Source organism: Hyperoodon ampullatus (assembly GCF_949752795.1).
Source record: "Hyperoodon ampullatus genome assembly, chromosome: 11".
Classification (NCBI taxonomy): Eukaryota; Metazoa; Chordata; class Mammalia; order Artiodactyla; family Ziphiidae; genus Hyperoodon; species Hyperoodon ampullatus.
The window spans coordinates 73,640,387-73,664,033 of NC_136924.1; the positions used below are offsets into that span (position 1 = coordinate 73,640,387).

The following is a 23,647-nucleotide window of genomic DNA, read 5'->3' on the forward strand; positions in this document are numbered from 1 at the left end:
TGTGTACTTTTCTCTGTCTGGTACTCTGTCTTGGCCTTGCCCAGTTCCCAGCTCTGTGTCCTCAACTCAGGGAGACCACTGGGCATCTTCTGGGTTTTCTCTCCTTTGTCACAGCAGGGAACTCTCTCAAGACAATAAGCTAGGGCAATAGTATGACTTACCTCATTTGTTTACTTTCACTCAGCAGTCACGTCCTTCATTACCTGATGAAAACCATTGTTTGGCCTTTTTTTTTTCCCTTGCGGGAGGGTAAATCCAGTCTCTTGTTACTCCATCTTGGCTGGGAGCGTTAGCTGTTACAGGGTTTTTTTCTGCTCTCTTTTTTTTTTTTTTTTTCCTTTGGACCCACTGCGCTGTGCTGGATCTTAGTTCCCTGACTAGGGATCGAACCTGTGTTCCCTGCAGTGGAAGCACAGAGTCTTAACCACTGGACCGCCAGGGAAGTCCCTTTTCCTCTGTTTTTGGTGGGATTCTTGGCTGGAAGTGTAAGCTGTTACAGGGTTTTTTTCCTCTCCAATTTTGGTGGGATTCATACCTATCTCTTCTGTATGCATCTTTTATTTCCCCCTCCCTTCAAGATCAGGCTGACTGTTTTACCTTATTCCAAATTTGTTTCCTTTGTTGTTACAGACTTTGAGATGGTTTTTTTTCTTCCAGAGTTTTTTTTTTTTTTTTTTTTTTTTTGTGGTACGCGGGCCTCCCACTGTTGTGGCCTCTCCCGCTGCGGAGCACAGGCTCCGGACGCACAGGCCCAGCGGCCATGGCTCACGGGCCCAGCCGCTCCGCGGCATGTGGGATCTTCCCGGACCGGGGCACGAACCCACGTCCTCTGCATCAGCAGGCAGACTCCCAACCACTGCGCCACCAGGGAAGCCCCCAGAGTTTTTTTTTTTTTTTTTTTTTTTCCGGTACGCGGGCCTCTCACTGCTGCGGCCTCTCCCGTTGCGGAGCACAGGCTCCGGACGCGCAGGCTCAGCGGCCATGGCTCCCGGGCCTAGCCGCTCCACAGCATATGGGATCTTCCCGGACCAGGGCACGAACCCTTGTCCCCTGCATCGGTAGGCGGACTCTCAACCACTGCGCCACCAGGGAAGCCCGTCTTCCAGAGTTTTTGTTAATAAATGTTTCTTTCTCGTTGGTCTGTATTCTCTTCTTTACCTTCTGAGAGGTGACATAGTTAGCAAGACATTCAAGAATTTTATGAAATGCTAAGTATTTAGAGAATTCCAATAGATATTTGGGTAGCTGAAGGTAGTCATCACATTTATAGAATGGGTTATACCAGTTTGTAATTTATATTAAAGTTTCTTTTTTCCCTGTTCCATTGGTAGTCTCTACAACAATAGCATTCCTTCCCCTGTCCCTGCCACCACCCCGCCCCCCACCAATTTTTTTGGGGGGGGAGCGGCAGAGACACTTAGTAATAGTTGTGCTTTTCCCTCAAATCTTCTACTTGATCTATCCTTCTTCTCTTTCTTCTCCTCAAGACCTGTCCTTCCATTGTTGAATTCATGTCATGATTTGCATCTGACAGTATCCCTCTGTTATCTTTGAGATACGGTTTAAATTCTGTTTAAGACTTCACATTTTGTGTTTATCACCAGTAATTTTTGGCATTTTGGTTGTGAAACAAAACTTATATACAGAAAATCACACTCACATAACTTAATGACTCATAAGGCAAACGTCCTTGTAACCACCATGGTGGTCAAGAAATAGACTTTTGCAGGTACCCCTCTTCCCCTAAGTAACTACTACCCAACTTTTATAGTACTTACTTTCTTACATTCCTTTATTAGTATTAGCATTTTTTTAAACACTGCTATCCTGTTTTGTTTTGGGTTTTTTTTGTCCTCCTTCTCTGTCCTCCACTTAGTATTACTAGGTACTTCTTCCAGTTTTGTTTTTCTCAGTCAGTTGCACCTTTGTCTTTCATGGTATTTGATATCTTATTTTTCCTTGAATCACGTTTGAATTTAAATTCTTTGTATCAAACACAGTACTTTTTGATTTCAAAAGATTGGACATACAGGAATCATCAAAAAAAAAAATAAACCAAACAAAAAGCACACCAAACCACCCAAATCCTGATTTTTGACAACAGCTGTATGTCATGTTGTGTACAGTTTTCATACTGAGCTTTCTCTGCCATATGAACAGGAAGATAAAATGAAAACACATTTTTGTTTCCATTAGAGATATACTCCAGATATGTTTTTGCTATGTAATTTGTTCCCTTGTAAAGTATCACAAATTAGTAAGTTGTTAGGGTTGGAGAATTTGACATAGACTTTTAGTAATATCTTGGGTATATGCTAGAGAATTGTTTAGACTGTTTTATTTTTACACTTAGTGCCTTTGTATCCCTAAGGTAACAATCATGGGAAGTCTTTACTGCCTATACATTGTCTTGCTATTCGGGATGTTTGGTGCTGATAACTCACAGAATCTGGATTGTTCGCAAAAGGAGTCTCAAACAAGTTGTACATCTCTAGTAGTGCAGACTTTCATTTCAGTCTTTTTCTTCTCATAGCTTTCCATTTGCCAACTTCCTGACATTAGTTTTTATTGCCCTTGACCCCCTTGGAATATAATTTTTTTCTTGTCTGTCTTTCTGACTTACATATTATTTTCCTGTTATGCCTATGAACTCTTCGTCTCCCCTCAAATCTTAGGTAGTGGAAAGAAAGAGGCATTACTGATGCCCTTTCTTTGCTTCCTGTAGCACAGAGGACCTACTCATGTAGCTAATTGGTGACTGCTTTAGATTGGAATCTGAGCACATAGGATACTGGAACAATGTTGTCAGTTCCACATATGCGAAGCCTTAAGTTGATGGCCTTTTACATTATGTACTGTTTGGACAAATAAAACTTATCAGAGCAGACCTGGGTCTGAACCCCAAAGTAATGGGAGAACCTTGATCAAGTCACTTAACTTCTTTGCATTTTTTCCCTCAATTACAAAGTGGGAATGATATCACATATCTAATTGAGTTTTGAGGATCAAATGTGATAATGTAGAAATGCTTTGTAGAGTAATGCATTATAGAAATATTACATGTCCAGTAATAGCATTTGAACCTTTCTTTTTATTTTGCATTAGAGATTATGAACAAAACCAGAGTAAGGAAATTGGAAGCCTGTTTTACTGAAAGTATTATCTTAGATGAAATTCCTGATATCATAATTGTTCCCTGTAGCAAAATAATTTTTCATTTCAAACAAGCTTGGAGATAGCTTTTCAAGTATTAATCGTTACCATTGATAAATGTAAGAAGCAGAATGTTCTGTGGAAGAATGATACTCCTTAGTAATCAATTCACTGTAGAGTTTAATGAAGAAATATTATCTTCATGCTATTGTTATAAGATCAATTTTTTTTTTTTTTTTTTTGGCCTGTGGGAATAAGGATTGAACCCAGGCCCTGGCGGTGAAAGTGTGGAGTCCTAACCACTGGATTGCCAAGGAATTCCCTGAGATCAATTTTTTTTTTTTTTTTTGCGGTACGCGGGCCTCTCACTGTTGTGGCCTCTCCCATTGCGGAGCACAGGCTCCGGATGCGCAGGCTCAGGGGCCATGGCTCACAGGCCTAAACGCTCCGTGGCATGTGGGATCTTTCCGGACCGGGGCACGAACCCGTGTCCCCTGCATCAGCAGGCGGATTCTCAACCACTGCGCCACCAGGGACGCCCCTGAGATCAAATTTTTAATTGGACTTCTGTTTCTATATTTTGAGCTGTTTCAAGTAGTTGATACAATTGTACTTTATTATATACATGAATCCACAGACTGTGGTGATGAACATATATATGCTATGAATAAAAAATAAGTGAAATCATTCCCTATAGTATTAAAATGAATTATTCAAACCAAGATGCTATAAAAGGGACTAAGCTTTTTCTGTGGAATGTTTAGGAATTCAGATGGGGGAGAAATTAAGGATTTTTGTTGAAAGGCAAAATTGTTAAATGGTTAGCTGCTGTATTGATTTATAAATTAAAGCCATTTAAAAATTGTTTTTAGGGAATTCCCTGGTGGTCCAGTGGTTAGGACGACTCGCTCTCACTGCTGAGGGCCTGGGTTCAGTCCCCGGTTGGGGAACTGAGATCCTGCAAGCTGTGTGGTGCAGCCTAAAAAAAAAATTGTTTTTAGTCCTTGAAGCAGCATTATTTTGTACATCTAAGCAATTTCAGAAACCACTTTCCTCTAGGGAAGCCATGTAGAATTTTTCTGGTAGTTTTTGAGACAGTTGAGACTTAATGGGTGAAGATGCCAGGAAATATGAAATCCATTCCTTCCTTTGATGTAAAGTCACTGAACAGGTCTGTGTCTCTGTATTTTTCTGTAAAATGGACGTAGAGGTAATGAGATCTATTCTGACTCATTCAGTTTGGCTGTGAGGATTTAATGAGATCAGAGTGCTTTGAAAACAAAGTGCTATTCAGTTAAAACTTATTATTATCTTATATTTGAAATGAATTATGTACTAATACAGCTAGTGTGTGTGTGTGTGTGTGTGTGTGTGTGTACACCTGTGCGCCTTTAAGTCTTATAAGACTTCATAAGGTTTAGTAGCACATGAAGGTAAATTTACAGATTTTATTCCTTCTGCAGAATTAATTTGTATTGAGCATGTAATATCTCAAGTGTGTAATATTGTAAGAGCGTGTAATATCACACTCTTCAAATCAAAAAGCTGAACATGACCGCTTTCTAAAGACAGTACAAGTCTGGGTTTGGGATTGTGAAATTTTGGGCATGTAATTTGTTCCTTAAAAAGTGCTAAAAAGTTAAGAACACAGAACGTGAGATGAGTGCAGTTTTGACTTTTTGTGAGGTACCTGGTACTTTAATACTTTTTAAGATATTTTCCCACCTAAATTACTTCAGAAACTCAACTTTTTCTTAAATGAAAAAGAGAATAAGGCAACACTTCACTAACATATGTATGGGGAAGGAAGAGCTGCTTAATGTGCTTCAGTTACGTGAAGTGTTTCATTTCCTTTAGGGTTCATTTATTTCATAAAGGCTCTGGAATCTCTTTAGTATTAATAGTACCACAGAATCTTAGATTGTACTGTTTATGATACCAAGCTTTTCTTGGCAAATGAGTGTCCCTTTTTCAGCTATAGAGCTCTTGATTGTTCTGATAGCTGAGTATTAGGTGAAAATATGCTAAAGTGAATTTTCTGGATATCTTTTGTCAAAGAAGCTTGAGATTTTAAGGGATTTTTTTTCCCCATAGCCTTTTCATACTTCTGTTTTGTGGCCCCTGTTTTATACATTGATAAATGAAAGTCCAGAAAGGTTATAGTTTATACTTCTGGAATTCCCTCTTTTTACTTTACTCATTAAAATTAATTTTTAATTACTGAAGTAATATATAACTATATATTTGTACTTCGAAATTTTCAAATAAGTTCAGCATTAACATAGAAAGTTACAGTTCCTCTTTCAACCTTTCCCCATCCCATTATCTTTTTCAGAATTAGCCTTTGTTAACATTAAAGTGTGTCCTTCCAGAGCTTGTTCTCTGGATTTTACACAGATATAGAGAAACTTTTAAAAGTATAAGTGTCATCATATTATGTATAATTGGAAGGTTTTTCCATGTATGTCTGTCTGTTTAATCTACCTCTTAACTTCTGAATAGTATTCTCCATAGAATGAATATTGCAGAATATATTTTATAATTTTCCTCTTTGTGGTCATTTAGATTCATACCTTCCTTTTCCTCCTTTCCTACTCTACCACCCACCATGTTATAAATAATACTGTTGTGAATATTCTTATGCATATCTTTGTGCACATGAGTGAATAAATCTGATTTTTCATTTCTATACAAACAGTATAGAATTGTTTCTCACCACTCCCCAACTCATACTGTCCCCAGTCTTTGCCTTCTGCTTAATGCTAGTCTTGTGTTTAACAACTATTTCATTGAAGGCCATCTTAGGTTTTTGAGATCAGAACTTCTCTGGTGATCTTGATTACTGGAAGGACTCTTTCTTGACATGATGTAAGTCTATATCACAAGTGGTTAACATAACAGGAGAGGCAGTAAAAGTAATGTGGGAGCTTTGTAGTGCAGTGGCTAAGAGAACAGTTCTCTGGTGTCAGACTGCCTGGGTTTCAAACTCCACACCATCCCTTACCATTTGTATCATCAACCTTAGGCAAGTTATTTAACTTCTCTTTCAGTTTTCTTGTTCACACAGATGGGCTCCTCATCCTAATGATGTAGTTATAATGATATAGTTATAGAACCTATGGTCTTGGGTTATTGTAAGGATTAAGCTATAACGTGGAATTCTTAGTGCATAAGTGTTCCACAAATGTCAACTGGGGGGGCGATAGTGATGGCCTGTGCTGCTTGTCCTGCGTTCTTGGTCCCCATGCTATTCTGAATAGAGATGTGATTGTATTAATAAAAGGTTTACATAAATAGAAAATACACTGTATTCCAAACTTATGTCAAAATTACATAAGTTTGTAATGTCTGGAAGTGACTATTTTATTTCCCTTTTACTTATTTTCATAATGAAAAAAATTTTTTAATAGTTTGAAATTGGTCCCAGGAGTAGAATCTTTTTTTTAAATGTTTATTATATATGTTACAAATATTTCTTCCCCATTTGTTCCTTATATATATATATATATATATATATATATATATATTTGTTGTTGTTATTATTGTTGTTGTTTAATCCCTTGACCACGCTGCACAGCATGTGGGATCCTAGTTCCCCAACTAGGGATTGAACCTGTGCCCCCTGTGTTGGCAGCGTGGAGTCTTAACCACTGGACCGCCAGGAGAGCCCCCTAGAATCTTAATATATAACATTATGCCTTTAGAGCATAAGGCTTAACTTTATAAACGTTTAGGTTTACTCAGGAATTTACTTAAGTCTCCCCTGTATTCCCATAGGACATTGTTCAGGGACCATGTCTTAGTCATATTCTTACACCTACAGTCTTACATGCTTTTACATATAGAAGCACTCAGTGTTTGTGAGCTTGAACTAGTTTTAAACTAGTTTTTCCAAGAAGTCCTCATCATTACTTTTTAATATTCCCATCTTATTTTCAATGCCAGTGAGCTACAAAAGCACACCAAAATAAACTTATGTGCTGTTATGAAATAGTTAGAAATCATTAATTTTTCATTATATTTCATCTGTTCTTATTTTTGGATATTTTCAGTTTGAACCCAATACTTTGCTTAATGTTTGTTAAAAATATATGTTAAGTGGAATTTGCATATGTGGTCACATAACAATTAGCCTGACATCTTTGTTTAAGGAGAAGATCAAGATCATGATTATCACTAAACCAAAAAACTTGCATGCATAACAAAGCAAATTTACTTCTAGTTTATCTTTGTTTGAAGTGCTTTTAAGTCTGAATAGTATTTTTAAGATAATACATTTTTATATGAAATAACCAGAAGCTTGGTTCAGGCATTATAGGAAAACATCTCTTAATTTTTTTTAAAACGTTGAAATAGTATTGAATAAAAATGGTGTGATTAATCTTATTTTTGCCATTCCAGATTATATATGAACAGGAAGGGGTGTATATTCATTCATCTTTTGGAAAGACCAGTGACCAAGACAGCTTGATTTCAGGAATATTACGTGTTTTAGAAAAGGTATGTTTCTAGTAAATGACTTTATTTAATAATTGTTTATGTTTAAATAAAAAATAATTTTTATTTAATAATTGTTTAAATAATTTAATAATTAATAATTGGGGCATTATCAGCAGGCTTGAATTTCACATGTAAGATAATTATGTAATTGAGCAGTGGTTGTAAATTTAACTTGGAAGTGATGTTAGAAGTAAAATACTTTAGATAAGCCAGTAAAATGGTGTGGAATATTTTAAAACTTATGTAAAAGTTACAGTAATATAATTTTTTTATAATGAAAGGCAGAGTTTAAAAATCTATACATTGTTGTCAAATAGTGGTTTACATATGATATTCCATATTTAGCGTGCTGATAAATTTAAGGGGTTAAAAATTTCATTTTCAGTTCAGGGAATTAAGTATAGGTGACTAAAAATATAAGATATTGCTGAATAGTAAATATGGTTAATAATTTCTTTCTCTAGGATGCTGAAGTAATAGTGGACTGGAGACCATTGGATGATGCATTGGATTCTTCTAGTATTCTGTATGCTGGAAAGGTATTTAAGAAAAAAATGTATGACTGAAGGAATGCCATTTTTTTAAAATAAAAGCTTTACTGAGATATAATTCATATACCGTAAAATTCACTCTTCTAAAGTATATAATTCAGTGTTTTTAGTATATTTACAGAGTTGTGCAACCATGTGACTGGCTTCTTTCACTTAGCATGATGTTTTCAAGGTTCATCCATGTTATAGCACCTGTCAGTACTTTGTTTCTTTCCTTTTTTTCTGAATAATATTGCATTTATGGATATGTACCACATTTTGTTTATTCATTCATCGGTTGATGGACATTTGGGTTGTTTTCATTTTTAGGCTTATGTAAATAATGCTGCTGTGAACGTTCATATTCAAGTTTCTGTGTGGATACATTTTTCCTTGAAAACCCAGGAATGGAATAGTTGGATTAACTTATGTTTAACGTTTGTATCATGTGTTGACATCTCACTATGGAAGGTAGAGATTTAGCTCTATCTTTTCTCTAATTCACCTTGAAACTATGGCCCAGTTGTCCACATTTCTTCTCAAAATATTTAATCACATAGATGATCTTCCAGTGTCATCATCTTAGAGACTTTTCTTCCAGAGCCTTCTTACAAGTTCCTTCTGAACTGGTTGCTCTTTTGGCTTGCTGTGCAGCAATTATCCTGGGGATTCTTTTTGCCTCTTTCCCATATTTTAATCCCCGTTTCCTGTATCCTCTGCTATCTTATATTTTGGTTTACTCCCTAGTTTTGGTGCACCTTCAGTGCTTCCTGAGAAAAAGGGCATATGAGAGCAAAAACATTTCTGTTTTCAGACTTTTCTATCCTTATTCTGAATTGATAGCTGGCTGGCATAGAATTACACTTTGAAAATAAATTTCCCCTCGTAGTTTTGAAAGTTACTGTCTCAGGTTTGACTAATTTCCTTTATTGATGTTAAGTCTGCTGCATTCTAATTCCTGATCCTTGCTATGTTTTTTTTCCTCTTTAGAAGCTTTTAGAATTGCCTTTTTGTTTCTAGTGTTCTGGATGTTCTGGAAATGTTGTGCTCTTGTGGTCTTTTTTTATCCACTGTGTTGGGTGCTTGATAGGCTTTTTTTTAACGTGAAAACTTGTGTCCTTTAGTTTTTAGGAAATATTCTTGAATTATTTTAGTGATGATTTCTTCTTTGTCTCCATTTTCTATTTTCTTTCTTTCTGGAACTCTACATGCTTTGGACTGGTCCTGTAATATTTTAATACTTTACTATTTTTTAATTCTTTGTGTATGTGTATATTATTTTCTAGGAAATTTCTTCAGTTTTATCTTCCAGTTCTTCTATTGCCTTTTTCATTTTTGCTGTTTTTTAGATTTCTAATACATTTTGTTATGTGTCCCCTTTCCCCCCTTTTAAAAAATAGCATCCTGTTTTTCATGGATGTACTATTCTTCCTTATTTCTGAGGAGTTGAAAGATAGTTTTTTAGATGTTTTCATCTCTGTATATAGTCCACCTCCTCTAATTGACTTTTTTTTTCATATTTCATTTGGACTTTATCTTTTATGTAAATACTTGCCTTTGACATTTGGTGATCTTTGTATTGTGGTGCTCATATTTAACAGCAAACACAAAAAACTGATTATACGCTCTCTATGTATGGGTAGGTTTGTTAATAGTTGGGACTCAGGGTGACTTGGCTAGGCTGTTTCCTTGGGGAATCCCCGATATTGAAACCTGGGTCTTTTTTTGTGGACTAGTCATTTGTCAGAGAAGAATCTACAGATTCCTGCCTGGAGAGGGAAAGCTGGATTCCACTGTTCTGGGAACTGAGTGGAGGAAGAGAGCTGGGAGTCTTGCCAACTTATTACATAGATGAACTTTCAGTTAATTCTCCTGTTTTCAGTGTATTATCTCTTTGCTCAGTGTCCCTGGTTTCTCCCAATCCACAGATAATCTGTTTTACCTTTTCCAATGAATAAACCTTCAGTCTTCTAGACTCTTGTTAGTAGTCCTGTTTTCAGCTTAACCTTTATCCTAGTTTCCAGAAGTACCTGATTTACTAGTTCCAAGCCTTTGTGTGGGGTGGGGTTCTGTAAATGCTGCTTTGCTTTCCCTGCTATTGATGGGAAAGTTGGTAGTGATGGTGGTAAGGGTTGCTTTTTTTTTTTTTTTTTTTTTTTTGCGGTACGCAGGCCTCTCACTGTTGTGGCCTCTCCCGTTGTGGAGCACAGGCTCAGTGGCCATGGCTCACGGGCCCAGCCGCTCTGCGGCATGTGGGGTCCTCCCAGACCGGGGCACGAACCCGTGTCCCCCGCATCGGCAGGCAGACTCTCAGCCACTGAGCCACCAGGGAAGCCCGGGTTGCATTTTTTTAAATTGGGCAAACGAGGAGGGCTCCCTGAGAAATGACATCAGAGGAAGGACTCAGAGGAAAAAACACTCCACTTTATAATTTCATTCATTCAGTTTTTCCCCCTATTCTTCAGTCTGTTTCTATTTCTTATTAATTTCTTTTGTTTATAATATATTCCTTTTCCTATAAATCTTCATTTTTCCATTTTTAAAAAGAATTACACTATCAATACATGAATACATTCTTGTTGTAAAAATTCAAATAATAGGGCTTCCCTGGTGGCGCAGTGGTTGAGAGTCCGCCTGCCAATGCAGGGGATACGGGTTCGTGCCCCGGTCCGGGAAGATCCCACATGCCGCGGAGCAGCTGGGCCCGTGAGCCATGGCCACTGAGCCTGCGCGTCCGGAGCCTGTGCTCTGCAATGGGAGAGACCACAACAGTGAGAGGCCCACGTACCACAAAAAAAAAAAAAAAAAAAAAAAAAAAAAATTCAAATAATAGAAAGTTGAAGTCCTCCTTGACTAGAACCCTGTCCCTAATCTGTCCCTGTTTAATGTATATCTTTCCAGACTTTTATCAGTACACATTTCCTATCATATCTATCTATCCATCCATCCATCCATCCATTCATCCCTGGTTTTCTCTAGTGTGTTTCTAATTACATATGTTCCATGTAGTTGTTATACTGCATACATTGTTTCTTAACTTCGTTTTATTTACTATTACATATTGAACATATATACACATGAACAGATATATCAGTCTTTAAACTTCTGCCTAGCATTTTATTGACTACCCTCTAGTTTATTTACTTATTCCTTCATTGATGGATGATAAGATATATTCAGCTTTTCACTTTTACAAACAATTCTGTGATGAAAATTCTTGTATCTGCCTCTTTGTATACATATGTGAGTATTTCTCTAAAGCAGATGAGAAGAGAGTTATTGTGGTGAAACACATGCATATTTTGAATTTTAATAAATATGACCCAATTGTACATTTGAGTCAGTACTAATTAGCACTGTCATCAACAGTGTGAGATACAGCATTTCCTCACACTGTCTTCCATATTTTTATTTTTTAATTGAATGGGCCAGAAAAATTTAAATTCATCTTTACTTGCTTTTCTTCGGTTGTTTCTGAAGTTGGACATCTTCCTTTGTTTGTCACTTCATATTTCTTTGATTTGCTTGTTCATACCATTTCCTTATTTTTCTCTTTTGATGTTTGTTGATTTCTCAGTAAATTGGTAGGAGTTGTTTTTATATTCTGGATGTTTTTCTGTCATCTTCCATATGTTTTGGAAACATTTTCACACAGTTTTGCTTATCTTTAACTTATGTGTGGTATCTTTTGTTGAATAGAAGTTAAACTTTTTGACTTAGATTATTAACATAGCATTTTAGACTTTTGGTTTTATTCTCTTTTAAAATAGAAAGTTCTTTAGAACTGAACATGTAGGTATGATATTTGTAGCTTTTAGCTAATTTTGATTAAGAGACATGTGCAACCAATAGTGGTTTAAATAAGTAACCACCATTGGGTATGTTCCTCAAAAAGCCAGAAGCCTGGGGATTTGGAGCTATTTGCAGTGTTTGTCTTTATGATCATAAGGTGGCTATTATGTTTTTAGGCAGCATAGCTGCATCAAAAGCAGGAAATAGAGAAAAAGGGATGAAGCTTTTATTAGGGGAAGCAAAAGCATTTCCAAGGCCCTACTGTTGACTTATGCTTATATTTCATTGGCAACCATAACTGCAGGAGAATCTGGACAAGGTTTTCTTGTCTTTTTGGTCAGCTGAGCAAGGGAGAAAAGGATAGGAAATAGTGTTCGGCTTTCCCACCAGTGATATCTGCCACAGCCTACAAACTTAACTTATATAGAAGCTGAGAAGACATTATTGATTGAAATGAAGTTCTACTCTTAGTCCTTAAATATTTTATATGTTATAATTATTTTAGGACTCCAGTTCAGTCGTGGAATGGACCCAGGCCCCAAAAGAAAGAGTTCATCGAGGATTGGAACATCCGAACAGTTACGAAGCAGAGTGGGACATGGTTAATACAATTTCATTTAAAAAGAAACCACATACCAGTGGAGGTATGAATTAAATCGTTTGAAATCTTAAACTGATTTGCTACTATGTAATATAAACAAAAGTGCACAGAAAATTCTTTAATGTTTCTTAGAAGAAGGATGAGTTGGTGCTTTGATTAATATGTATAATTCCCATTTTATTTATATTCCTTTTTCATCTTTTTGTTGCTTTGTTGGTTGTGACCTCATAAAAAGGCTTTAAAAATATTTGTTCTGTTTTGTAGTTATTAATGGCAGAAAATAGAAGCACTTAAAAAATTGCTTTGGCTATCTCTCATGCACATTTTTCTTAATCCAGTAGAATAAAAATAAAAAAATCATGTTATTTCATCCTAAAGCACCGAGGGAGATGAAGTATACCACTAAACCATGCCGTTCTAATTTCAGTGTTTACTGGTATCTTCACAGCTCATTGCAACTCCCCTTTGTATATGTTCTGCGACTGTTCTCCTTTATATGTACATTAAATTTATGTTTGCTGTGTGGTGACTATCTACATGTAGATAACAAAAAAGAGCCAACCTAGCAATCTGATAGAACACGTGTACTACCCCAGATATGATCTAGCTAGCCCACCTGTGATGTGGCCAGCCTATTTGCGATCTCTTTAAAAAATATTAAACACTGTATAGAGTTAAAATTTTTTTCTATTGATTTCTTTGTGTTTTATAACTAATAGGATATTTTATCTTTCAGTGATTTTGATCTCAGTTTAGGATTTATCCGCATTTACCAGATTCAAAAAGTCTAACCTAAATTGACTAGAATATGTATTGCTACGTTTATATAGCATTGTTACTAAGTAAAATTGATTTTCATGGATAGCCTGGGGAATCATTCTCATACAGTAGTTATACTTTGTACTGTATCATTTCTTGGGAACAGTGGCAATTAAGAAATAGTAAGTCACAGACTTTGGATAACAGTCAGCTCATGCATATATGTGTTTTTTTTGCTGTTTTGCATTCCCATTCTAGGGAAGGTTCTTAACCAGAACAATGCAAAAATGTTAAGAGGAAGGATAACCACAGGATTTTAGTATATTTAGCATGTGAGGGATTTTTAACTTCTCTAGACTGGATCTTCAGGATTGGTTTATGTGAATTGCTATTTTTTGTTTGCCTAATATTGTTAAATCCTTGAAAATGAAAAAGGTTACAGAAATGAGCAAAAGGAGTGAGTTTTCAAAATTTCATAAAAGAAGCATTACATGTTTGAGAAAAGCATAATCTGACAATAAAAGTCTTTTTAGATTAATGGTTTTTAGCTGGCTGCACATTGAAATCACATGGGGAAGTTAGGCTTTTGAAAAAAGTACCAGTGCCTGGGTTTCATCCAGCAAATTAAATCATACTCTGGAAATGGAGCCTGGGCATCCCTATTTTTCTGTATTTTTCAAAAGCTCTCCTGGTTATTTTAGTGTACAGAGTTGAGAACCTCTGTGTAGCTGCGTAGCTTAGCAAAAAACCCACAGATCTAAATACTGCTTATGTATCTTGGCATTGCATTATGCCTTGTAAAGAGCCTTTATTTAGTAATTATTAAAAGTTAAGGACACATTTCTTTTTCTTTCTTTTCTCCACTGTTTAAAAAATTTTATGATAGCAGTAAGAAACACATTGTACAGTATGGCCCAGTGTGCATACACATGCACATGTTTAACACAACAAGGAGTTAATGAAGTACATTTACTCTGTTTCATCTCATCCCATTCCATCCCATCTTATCCTAGACTGTCTACCTCATCCAATCATATTTCATCAAAACTCCTTAAAGAAGACATTTTCTAAGCTTGATGTTTAAGAATTTAAATTTCTGCCATAACTTTTTACATTTTTGAAAAGCATTTTTTCAAATAAAATTTTTATTTATTATTATAAACTTCACATTTTTAAACTTTTTACCTTTTTTGTGATTCACAGAGCAAAATGGGGACAAACCTTTAAAAAATTGACTATTGAAGACTTTTTAAACTTTATATTTCTTAAATATACTGCTAAGTTTTTTTTTATATATTAGATCAGATGTTTTGAAAATATATCTTCCCGGAACAGCAGACTGCCGTGATGTTCTGTAAACCCATTCAGATAAAATGTCATGTCCTTGCTGTTAATTCTGTTCAAGACACATGTAGACTTACTGAATTGTTTTGTTTACTTTTTTTGTTTTTACTTTTTTGCTGTTGTGGCCATTTTTCCCACGTCAGTTGGAGTTATTTTTTACATATATTGGGTAACACAGTAAGTTCATCAGAACTAATTAGCTTTATTTACCTTTCTTTAAGGAGAAAGAAGGAAATTTTGAGTTAACTGTTGGATTCTGTTAGTTTTCCTTTGTAACAATTTCTAGTTCTGGTTAGCTATTATTGGTAGACCAAATTGCAGATTACTTTTCTGTTGACTTGGTTAGTAGATTATTCATTTATTTAACACATCTTTGACTACCTACTATGTGCTAGTCACTCTTCTAGGCACTGGGGATATAGCTGTGAACAGAATTAAGTTCTTGTTCTCATGAAACTTATACTCTAGAAAAGGGACTTTTGGGATTGACTTGTAATGTTTGTGTCATTGTTTATCAGAGCTTTAAGTAGGAAATGTGTGAGGAATTTTCCTTTGTATTTAATATGTAATGTGTCTCTTCCATTAACAAGGGAAAAATCTGTGTAAATTTTTTACATTTGAATATGCACAAACTTCTGATATGCCTGCATATATTATTTAATATTCTTCATATGAATTTCTTGCATTACTTTGATTAAATACTTTTTGTGGAATTTAAGATAAAAAAATTGTATCTGGTTTTTCATTGCTGTTTTGCTGTGAAAATATTTTTGGTCTTTGCAGATAATCTAGTAGTATGTATCCTTTCTAGGTAGTCCAGGTGCATTCACACTTAAGTGATTCATAAAATGTTGGAATTCTAGAGTTGTTCTCACTTTGATATTAGTTTGTAATGGTGTTATGAGCTCTATAATGTAAATTGCAGTGAAACATGATGTGTTGTAAAGTGAGCACGTGGTACTTAATCTGGTACCAGCCTTAGATATGAGTTCACCATCTGAATCGGTGTGGAAGTAGGCAGGGCACTGCATAGATAAGTTACTTAGCCTTTCTGGACTTTGTTTCAAATGATGACTTGTTAGTGTCCATGAAAGAGTAATGGTGTCTGCATTCCTTGCAGTTAGAGGTTTCTGTAAACTGTAGGTTTCTGTGTCAGTTTAGGAGATTTTGTTGGAGGTGATGGAGCTGTAGTGTTCTGGCTAAATAGGAAGGTGACATACATGCAGGTCAGTACTGACTGATCTACCCTTTGAGTAAGTTCTATAAGCAGATATTATCTATGCAGTTTATCTTTGTGGAATTGATAGTGTTGGGACGGAATTAATAAAGATTTTCAATAACAGGATAGTATGACACTTCTTAGGAAACAACATTAGAGAAAAGGTCTTTTAGAATTTCAGAGACATGACATGCTTAAGTCTGCGTTAATATGTTCAAGTAAAATAACATTTTTAGATTAGAAATTAAATATAAGTATTAGATAACTTTTTTCCCTTGTTCTTTAAATTTTTATTTAAATAGATAATCTTTACATTGCTTGTTATCAATTGCAACATTATTCACAAACCTAGGATTTTAAGCTTCTGTAAACAGCCCACACACACTAGGAAATGCTTTATTTTACATAGCTATAGTTTGGTTTGAACTGAGGTCTTAATTTAGTAGAAGGTTGATTTAGCAGGAAGATTGAACGTATTCATTCTCTTTGAAGCATTCACAACTTAGTTACCTTTTCATCCTCAATTCCCCAGTGTTCTTTGGGTTTTTGCAAATGTCTGTGTACTCACTCTAATGTTACTTTTTTAAAATTAGTTTTTATTGGAGTATAGTTGCTTTACAGTGTTGTGTTAGTTTCTACTGTACAGCAAAGTGAATTGGCTATACATATACATATGTCCCCTTTTTTTTTGGATTTCTTTCCCATTTAGGTCACCACAGAGCACTGAGTAGAGTTCCCTGAGTTCTCATTAGTTATCTATTTTATACATGGTATTAATAGTGCATATATGTCAATCCCAATCTCCCAGTTCATCCCACGCACCCCCCCGTTCTCCCCTTACTTTTTATACTGGTATACCTTTACCTTCACTCAATGTAATCTAGTAAAAATAATTCCAAAGGGAAGTGAGGAATAAAGGTTGGTTTTGTTTTTTTTTGTTTTTTTTTTTTTTTTTTAAATGACTCTCCAAATGCATCATGCCATTTGTATTTGAGGGAAGTGGAAAAGATGAATATTTATTGAATATTTACTATATACTTGGCACTGTACTCATTAGTTGACAAGTATTATCTCTTTTAATGCTTAGAATAACATTGGGAGGTAAGTATAATTATCTCCATTTTACAGATGAAGAAACTGAGGCTCAGAGAGATTTAATTATTTGCCCCAAATCATTCAGTCAGTAAAATGGTGGTGCTGCAGTTTGAGTCTGGCCTGCTTGCTTCCAAAGCCATGATCATTTTGGGGCAAAGCTGATATTTTAAATAAGGGTAGTATTTTTTTCAATTTGTATTCAGTAAGATAATTATTTTAAAAACTATTCTTTTAAGAAAATGTATGTTGCCATTTCTAATACAGGTGGAAGCCATAGTAATATCAGTGCTGTAGTTGTTCCCTAGGTTCAACAAATATCTGTTAGGCAGTCATGAAGAGTGCTGTCAGTACCTTTTAAAAAGGTGAACAAAAATATTTTGCCCCACTTTCTTGTTTTTAAAGATGCTCCAAGTCATAGAAATGGGAAAAGCAAATGGTCATTCCTGTTCAGTTTGACAGACCTGAAATCAATCAAGCAAAACAAAGAGGGTATGGGCTGGTCGTATTTGGTATTCTGTCTAAAGGATGACGTCGTTCTCCCTGCTCTGCACTTTCATCAAGGAGATAGCAAACTACTGATTGACTCTCTTGAAAAATATGTGGTATTGTGTGAGTAAGTATCAAATTATTTCCTACTTATCGAAACCGGATTGTTGTGTTGGTCCCAAGGCAAACTATTTTTACTTGTCATTGGGTATCAGTGACCTATGTGCATATTAGGGCTCAAGCAGCTTTGTTTATTCTGGAATATTGACTACTTTTGATGAGTGACTGAATAAAATTTTGCCATTTTAGTAATTTGGAACTGCAACTTATCACCTTATTACTGTTTTGAAGAAAAGAATGGTTCAGTATTTTAATACACATTCAAATGAATGATGATACATCAATAATTTATGGATTATATATTTACCAATTTTATCTTTTATTATGTAGTTTCTGTTAAACATAGAGTTTCATTTGTAATGTTACAAATTTAAGTCAGGGAAATCTAAATAAAATTATTGTAAGTGTGGAAGTTAGGGCTTTCTCACTTTCCAGAAATCTTGTGTCTTCCATTTATTTACCCATGTGCATTTGTACACACATACTCTTTCTCGCTTTCACTCTCAACAAATACAGTTGTGGTATCTATTAAGTTCTGAGCACTGTGCTGGTTGTTTGATATTTAGTAGTGAACAAAACAGGCATGTTCTTGGATATCTGAGAGTTTATGGTCTTGTGAAGGATGCTGGCCAGTAAATAGCAATAAACTCAAGAAATAAGGTGGAGGCAGTACAAGGAAGGGAGGAAGGTACTTCATTCAGACTGGGGGTTGGGTAGGGGTCAGGGAAGACTTTCTGGAGGAGGTAACATCTAGGTTGAGACTTGACAAATGTGTGAACGTTAGCATGAAAGGGAAGGAGATATTTAGACGGAGAGATGTTTTAGATAGAGGGAGGTATATAAAACATGATGTAATCACAGAACAGAGTAGTTCAGTATCACGGGTCTGCATAGTGGGGGAAGGGAGGGTACAAGATTTAAAGATGAAGCCAAAGAGCTGAGTAAAGGCCAGAGCATGAAGGATCTTGTAAATCATGTTAGCAGGTTGTTCCAGTCATCTAGATGAGCTTGTAGTAGTATGAACTAGGGGAGTGACAAGAAAGAAGTGTTAGAGGAATATTTAGTGTTAGAGTTTGTGATTGATTGGATATGTGGAGGAGAAAAGAAGGGAGAAGTTGAGATTTTTAGTTTGGGGAATCGTAGGGATGATTGTTAACTTCATTAATAATGTCCTCACTTTAATAGAGTAATGTCATACCTAAATGTAGATTATATAAAGCTAGGAGTAATGCAAAGGTTGAAAGATATTGACTCTGTTTTTCGGCATGAAATTCTCTTCCCTTACCATGTTGACCACCTCTGGCTGGCACTAGGCATGCTGATTATTACCTGTAATCATAAAGTCAGATCTGGTTGGTAGTATGTGGGTCTTGGATCTTGAAGTGAGAAGCTGTGAATAGGCTACCACCTACGGGGTTAAGTAGATTTCAGTAAGAGCATTTCTCATGACTGGGGCATAAGGCTTGGCTGTTGAATAGCAGCTGTTAAAGACTTGGGGGTCTTAGCATCATAGCAAGCTCAGTATCAATCAGTGTTGTGATGTAACTCTTACAGAAGAGCTCATTTATTCTGAGACTGTTGATTAAAGCATAGTATCTAGAATGAAGTGGTAGTCCCTCTCTACTCTTTACTGATAAGATCATATTTTGGAGAACTAGGCTTAGTTTTAAACACTGCATTTTAGATGTGTTAGACTAACTATACTACATGGAAAAAGATGGCTAGTGTAATGAGAGGGATCAAAATGGTATCATGAAAAACATGTGGGGATGTGGCGATTTAACTTGAAGGGGTTGTGGTGAACCATTAAATAAAACCCAAGCTGGGCTTCCCTGGTGGCACAGTGGTTGAGAATCCGCCTGCCGATGCAGGGGACACGGGTTTGTGCCCCGGTCCGGGAAGATCCCACATGCCGTGGAGCGGCTGGGCCCGTGAGCCATGGCTGCTGAGCCTGCATGTCCGGAGCCTGTGCTCCGCAACGGGAGAGGCCGCAACAGTGAGAGGCCCACGTACCGCAAAAAAACCAAAAAAAAAACCCCAAGCTTCTTAAAATGGTCAGTGAGGGCCTGCCCTATCTTAGCTGTTTATTTCTTAAACCTCATCTCATGCCATTCTCTTCTATATTCTAGCCACATGGTTTTCTTTCAGTTCCTGAAATGCCCTAAACTCTTTCTTGTCTTAGGGTCCTATATGTATTTCTTTTGTCTAGAATATTCTTCTCCCTTTCTTATCCCTGAGGTCTCAGTTTAATGTCACTTCCTCAGAAGGGCTTTTCTGGATGCTTAGTCTCCCATTTAATGTAGGTTCCCACCCCCATTCCTTTTTGCTTTCTCATTCCTATTTGCTTCCTTCATGGCCCTTAACAGAATAAAATCATTTTGTCTGTTTACTTCTGTTATGTTTTCCTCTAGAATATAAGCCCATAAAGGCAGGGATTGCATCTATCTTGTTTACACTTTCTCCTAAATTCCTAGCCAGAGTGCCTGGCACATAGCGTTTGTTCAGTAAATCTTAGTTGAATGAATAAATGGCATGGTACTTATCAGTTCTACAAATAATTTCAAAAGGATTGTTAAAAGAAATAGACTAGATTTGTTTTGTATGACTCCAGAGATAAATTAGAAGGAAATAGCTCGAGGGGTAGAAATTACAAGGAATTAGCTCATGAGATAGAGAGTTTTTTGTCTTGGATGGGTTCAAGGATAGACTCAACAATTACTTAGGTGCTTATAAGAGACTATGTTCCTTAAATATGTGTTGGTGATGTTTTAATGAAGGTTGTAAGTGAAACTATGTTTCCTTTTCTGTATTGGTGAGGCTTAGATATGTAGCATCATAATAATTCAGCCCAAATTAATGTTGAAGTCATCCAGTTATCATTTTTGGACAACCACAGGTCTCCCTAGTGAGGGCAGACCACTTAGGACATGCATGAGAGCATACTAGAAACCACCTTCTCTGTTGGCAGGCAGATCCAAGAGATAAAGAGAGCCTGGAAGGGGTTATGCCATGCATGCACCTTACTCTTTCCTGATCTCAGCAGTCAGATGTGTCCCTGTGAAGATTTCCTTTAATAGGAGTGCATATTTCCACCTGGAAACAAGAAGCCATGGGAATGGTGTTCCCCTCTCTCTACTTTTTCATTCAACAAGTATTTTTTTTTTGAGGACCCACTATGTTCTAGACATCATACTAAGTGCTGGAAAGGAGCACTTAGTCAAAAAAGATATGGTGTCTGTCTTCATGGAGTTTGTACTATTGCAGAAAAGAAAAAGATCACTTATACAAATAATCATAAGTTTTCAGCTGTAATAAGTGCTATGAATCAGGGATATAGCACCATGAGAGCATATAATAGGATAATATGTAGGTTTGTGTGTGTATGTGTGTTAGTAGTAATTGAAGCTCTGAGAGAGAATGAGATTAACTAAGAAGAGGATAAAATGGGGTAGAATGTAAGCATGTGATTAATTATAGCCTTTAATGACGTGGTCAAAGAGAAGAACTTAGCAGAGGAGTCTGACTTCCTACACTTTGTTTCCTCTCTTCCCACTAGGCTTAATCACATTTATGGTCAACCAAGGATGTGGCTGTTTCTGGCGGGGAGGAGATAGCTGTGTAAAGTGAGCTTTAAAAGCTTCATCCTTAGTACCAGCCATTTCTCCATTGTGTATTCTCCTGTGACACTGAGGGGCCAGTTTATTCTTTGCCCCCTGAATAGTCTGAAATGTGTAAGAATAGTACATCAAATATTTTATCCCCAAGGCCCCTCTGTACACTAGGCAGAAAATAAGCACCCCCCCATCCTCTTTCCCATCATAAATTATGCCCAACTACATGGTGTCATATATGCTGAGTCCAGGTGGTAGAATATAGATATTCCAGATAAACAGTCACCAGTATAAAAATAAATCCCATATTTGTATAAACCATCTTCCATTATCAGATTCTTAGGGAGATGTTAAAGGTTCTTGTTTTTTATGTTCATTACTTATGATCTAAATAAATGGAATTCACAACTAAGTCCAAAGAAATGAAAAGTCCCAAATATCCCCCATTTTTTACTTTATTAGGTATCATTTCCTGTCTCTGGAGCAGTTATCCTAAGCAAAATGGTACTTCCAGAGTCATGTTCCTGTGGTCGCAGATAGTTGTGGAGAACAGAAGAAGAAGGGTAGACCAGGAAAACCTTGGCGTCAGCAGCTTCGCTGGGATCTCAGCCACTCTGTTCCTGGGTCATCCTTCTTGTGTTTTCTGAGTTCAAAACATCAATAGAGGGAGATTCAGACCACATTATCTTTTTTTCTCTGATTAACCTAAATTGAAGAATGTGGCTTGCATCTGTGGCCATGATGTCTTCCTAACACTCCCTGTAACGAATTAAGGGTTTTACCATACAGACGAACAGAAATTGCAGATTTGCTAGGGATGTGCAGCCTTGAAAGATCGAGGTAAAGGTTGGGTAACTATGCACAGTTCCTTCTTTCAGTCTCATTAACTGGGTTAGTCAGTGCAAAATAGACCAGCTTCTTGAGGCTTATTATTTCTCAAATGGTTTTCTTATCTACTGCGACAAACAAATTGTCCTATTCATTGATATTCTTTAGTGTTCTTTGACTTATCACCATTTAGAACATGGTATTCAGTTGGGTAAAAGAATGAGCCACAGATACATTTTTGTTACATTTCTGGAACCAAGTTGATTGCTAGGATATGAATGAAAGTTATTGGTTCTGTTAAAATTATTTTATATATTGGGCCATTTTAAAACTAATACATAAATATCCAAGCAGTAAAATATTTCCTTAAAAAGCCAAGTTGGTTGTATCATTTTATAGCACTAGTCATTTATGAGATTAGGTCCTAGACCCTCATTTATTCCCTTTGTGAGATACATATATCCACACACACATACATATATACATACACATACACACATATATATATGTATAAGTTATATGGATGGGAATAAACTATATAGTTTTGTTGTAAATATTCTGTACTTTTTATTTTTTATTAACCTTTTTGGCTTTATATCTTTTGCAATGATATTTTTATTTATTTATTTAGCTTTCCATATTGGTCTTCTCGGTAGCAATATAAAATAGTTACTATTACATCTCAGTGCACAAAAATTCTTCAACTGTTATAATTTCTGAATTCTGAAGCTTTTAGAAGAGGCTCACTCCAAAGTACTTCTGAATTTTTAGTAGTTATGTGTCTGTAGTTGTGATATTAGACAATGGTTTTCTTTAAGCACTTTAGTAGGATCTAATAGAATTGCTGATGTTAGCATCATTAAAAGTTCTATCTTACTGCTGCAGTGAGTTTTTGAAAGCCTTGAATAATGTTGTCATGAGTGATCAACTTCCCAGAATCCGTAATATCCCCAGAATATATAAATATAATATTTAATCTTCCCAGATTAAATCAGTGTGGTAACCTGGCAGGTGGAAATGTAACAATATTCTGGAATGCCAGCCCTCCTTTTGGTGAGCAACATTATTACCTGTCCTCTTACTGATATACTTTAAAAAATGTTTTGTTGATTTCTTCAGTGTCAACCAAGTCTAATGTGACTTCCCCTAGCCCCTCATCACAGAGCATTAGATATAAAAAAAAGAAATCCTTCCTTTTTAAAAAAGTATCTGTGGTTCTTTGTTGGTTGAGCAGTCATTTCTTCTTCCCATCTCCAGCTTTGTGACCATAGTCTTAGATCTGAAGCCATAATATTTGGCTGGGCACAGATAACTGAAGGTTGCATATGTGTTCCCCTTCAGCATGCATAGCCAGTGTTTTGACTTTCATGATCATTTTTTAATTTGTAGTTTAAAGAAAAAATTTGACTTAATCTATTTTTAGAAACAAAAAATAATAACCATAGCACCAGCAGCAAGCACTGTGTTAGGAAAAAAATATGTTTCTATACTAGTTACTTTTCTTTTTCTGGTGCTATGTTTACAAGTTGACCTATCATTAAGAAATGCCTTGTGAGAACCTATAGGTCTTCATGTTAAGCATGACCCCCAGAAGATGTTCAGAAAAATG

General features: G+C 36.1%; 1 protein-coding gene across 9 annotated transcripts in view; it reads left to right on the forward strand.

The window, feature by feature from the left end:
• TBC1D15 (TBC1 domain family member 15) overlaps window positions 1-23,647 on the forward strand; it is a gene marked incomplete at its 5' end in the record, with an annotated part of 69,632 nt that overhangs the window by 14,585 nt on the left and 31,400 nt on the right. For 7 of the 9 annotated variants that reach the window (XM_079715552.1, XM_079715544.1, XM_079715545.1 and 4 more), the window contains 4 exons: window positions 7,555-7,653; window positions 8,118-8,192; window positions 12,481-12,619; window positions 17,396-17,606. In XM_079715552.1, the coding sequence (XP_079571678.1) occupies window positions 7,555-7,653; window positions 8,118-8,192; window positions 12,481-12,619; window positions 17,396-17,606 (524 nt within the window). The remainder of the gene's footprint in view (window positions 1-7,554; window positions 7,654-8,117; window positions 8,193-12,480; window positions 12,620-17,395; window positions 17,607-23,647) is intronic. The other 2 variants (XM_079715547.1, XM_079715551.1) reach the window with 2 other exon arrangements.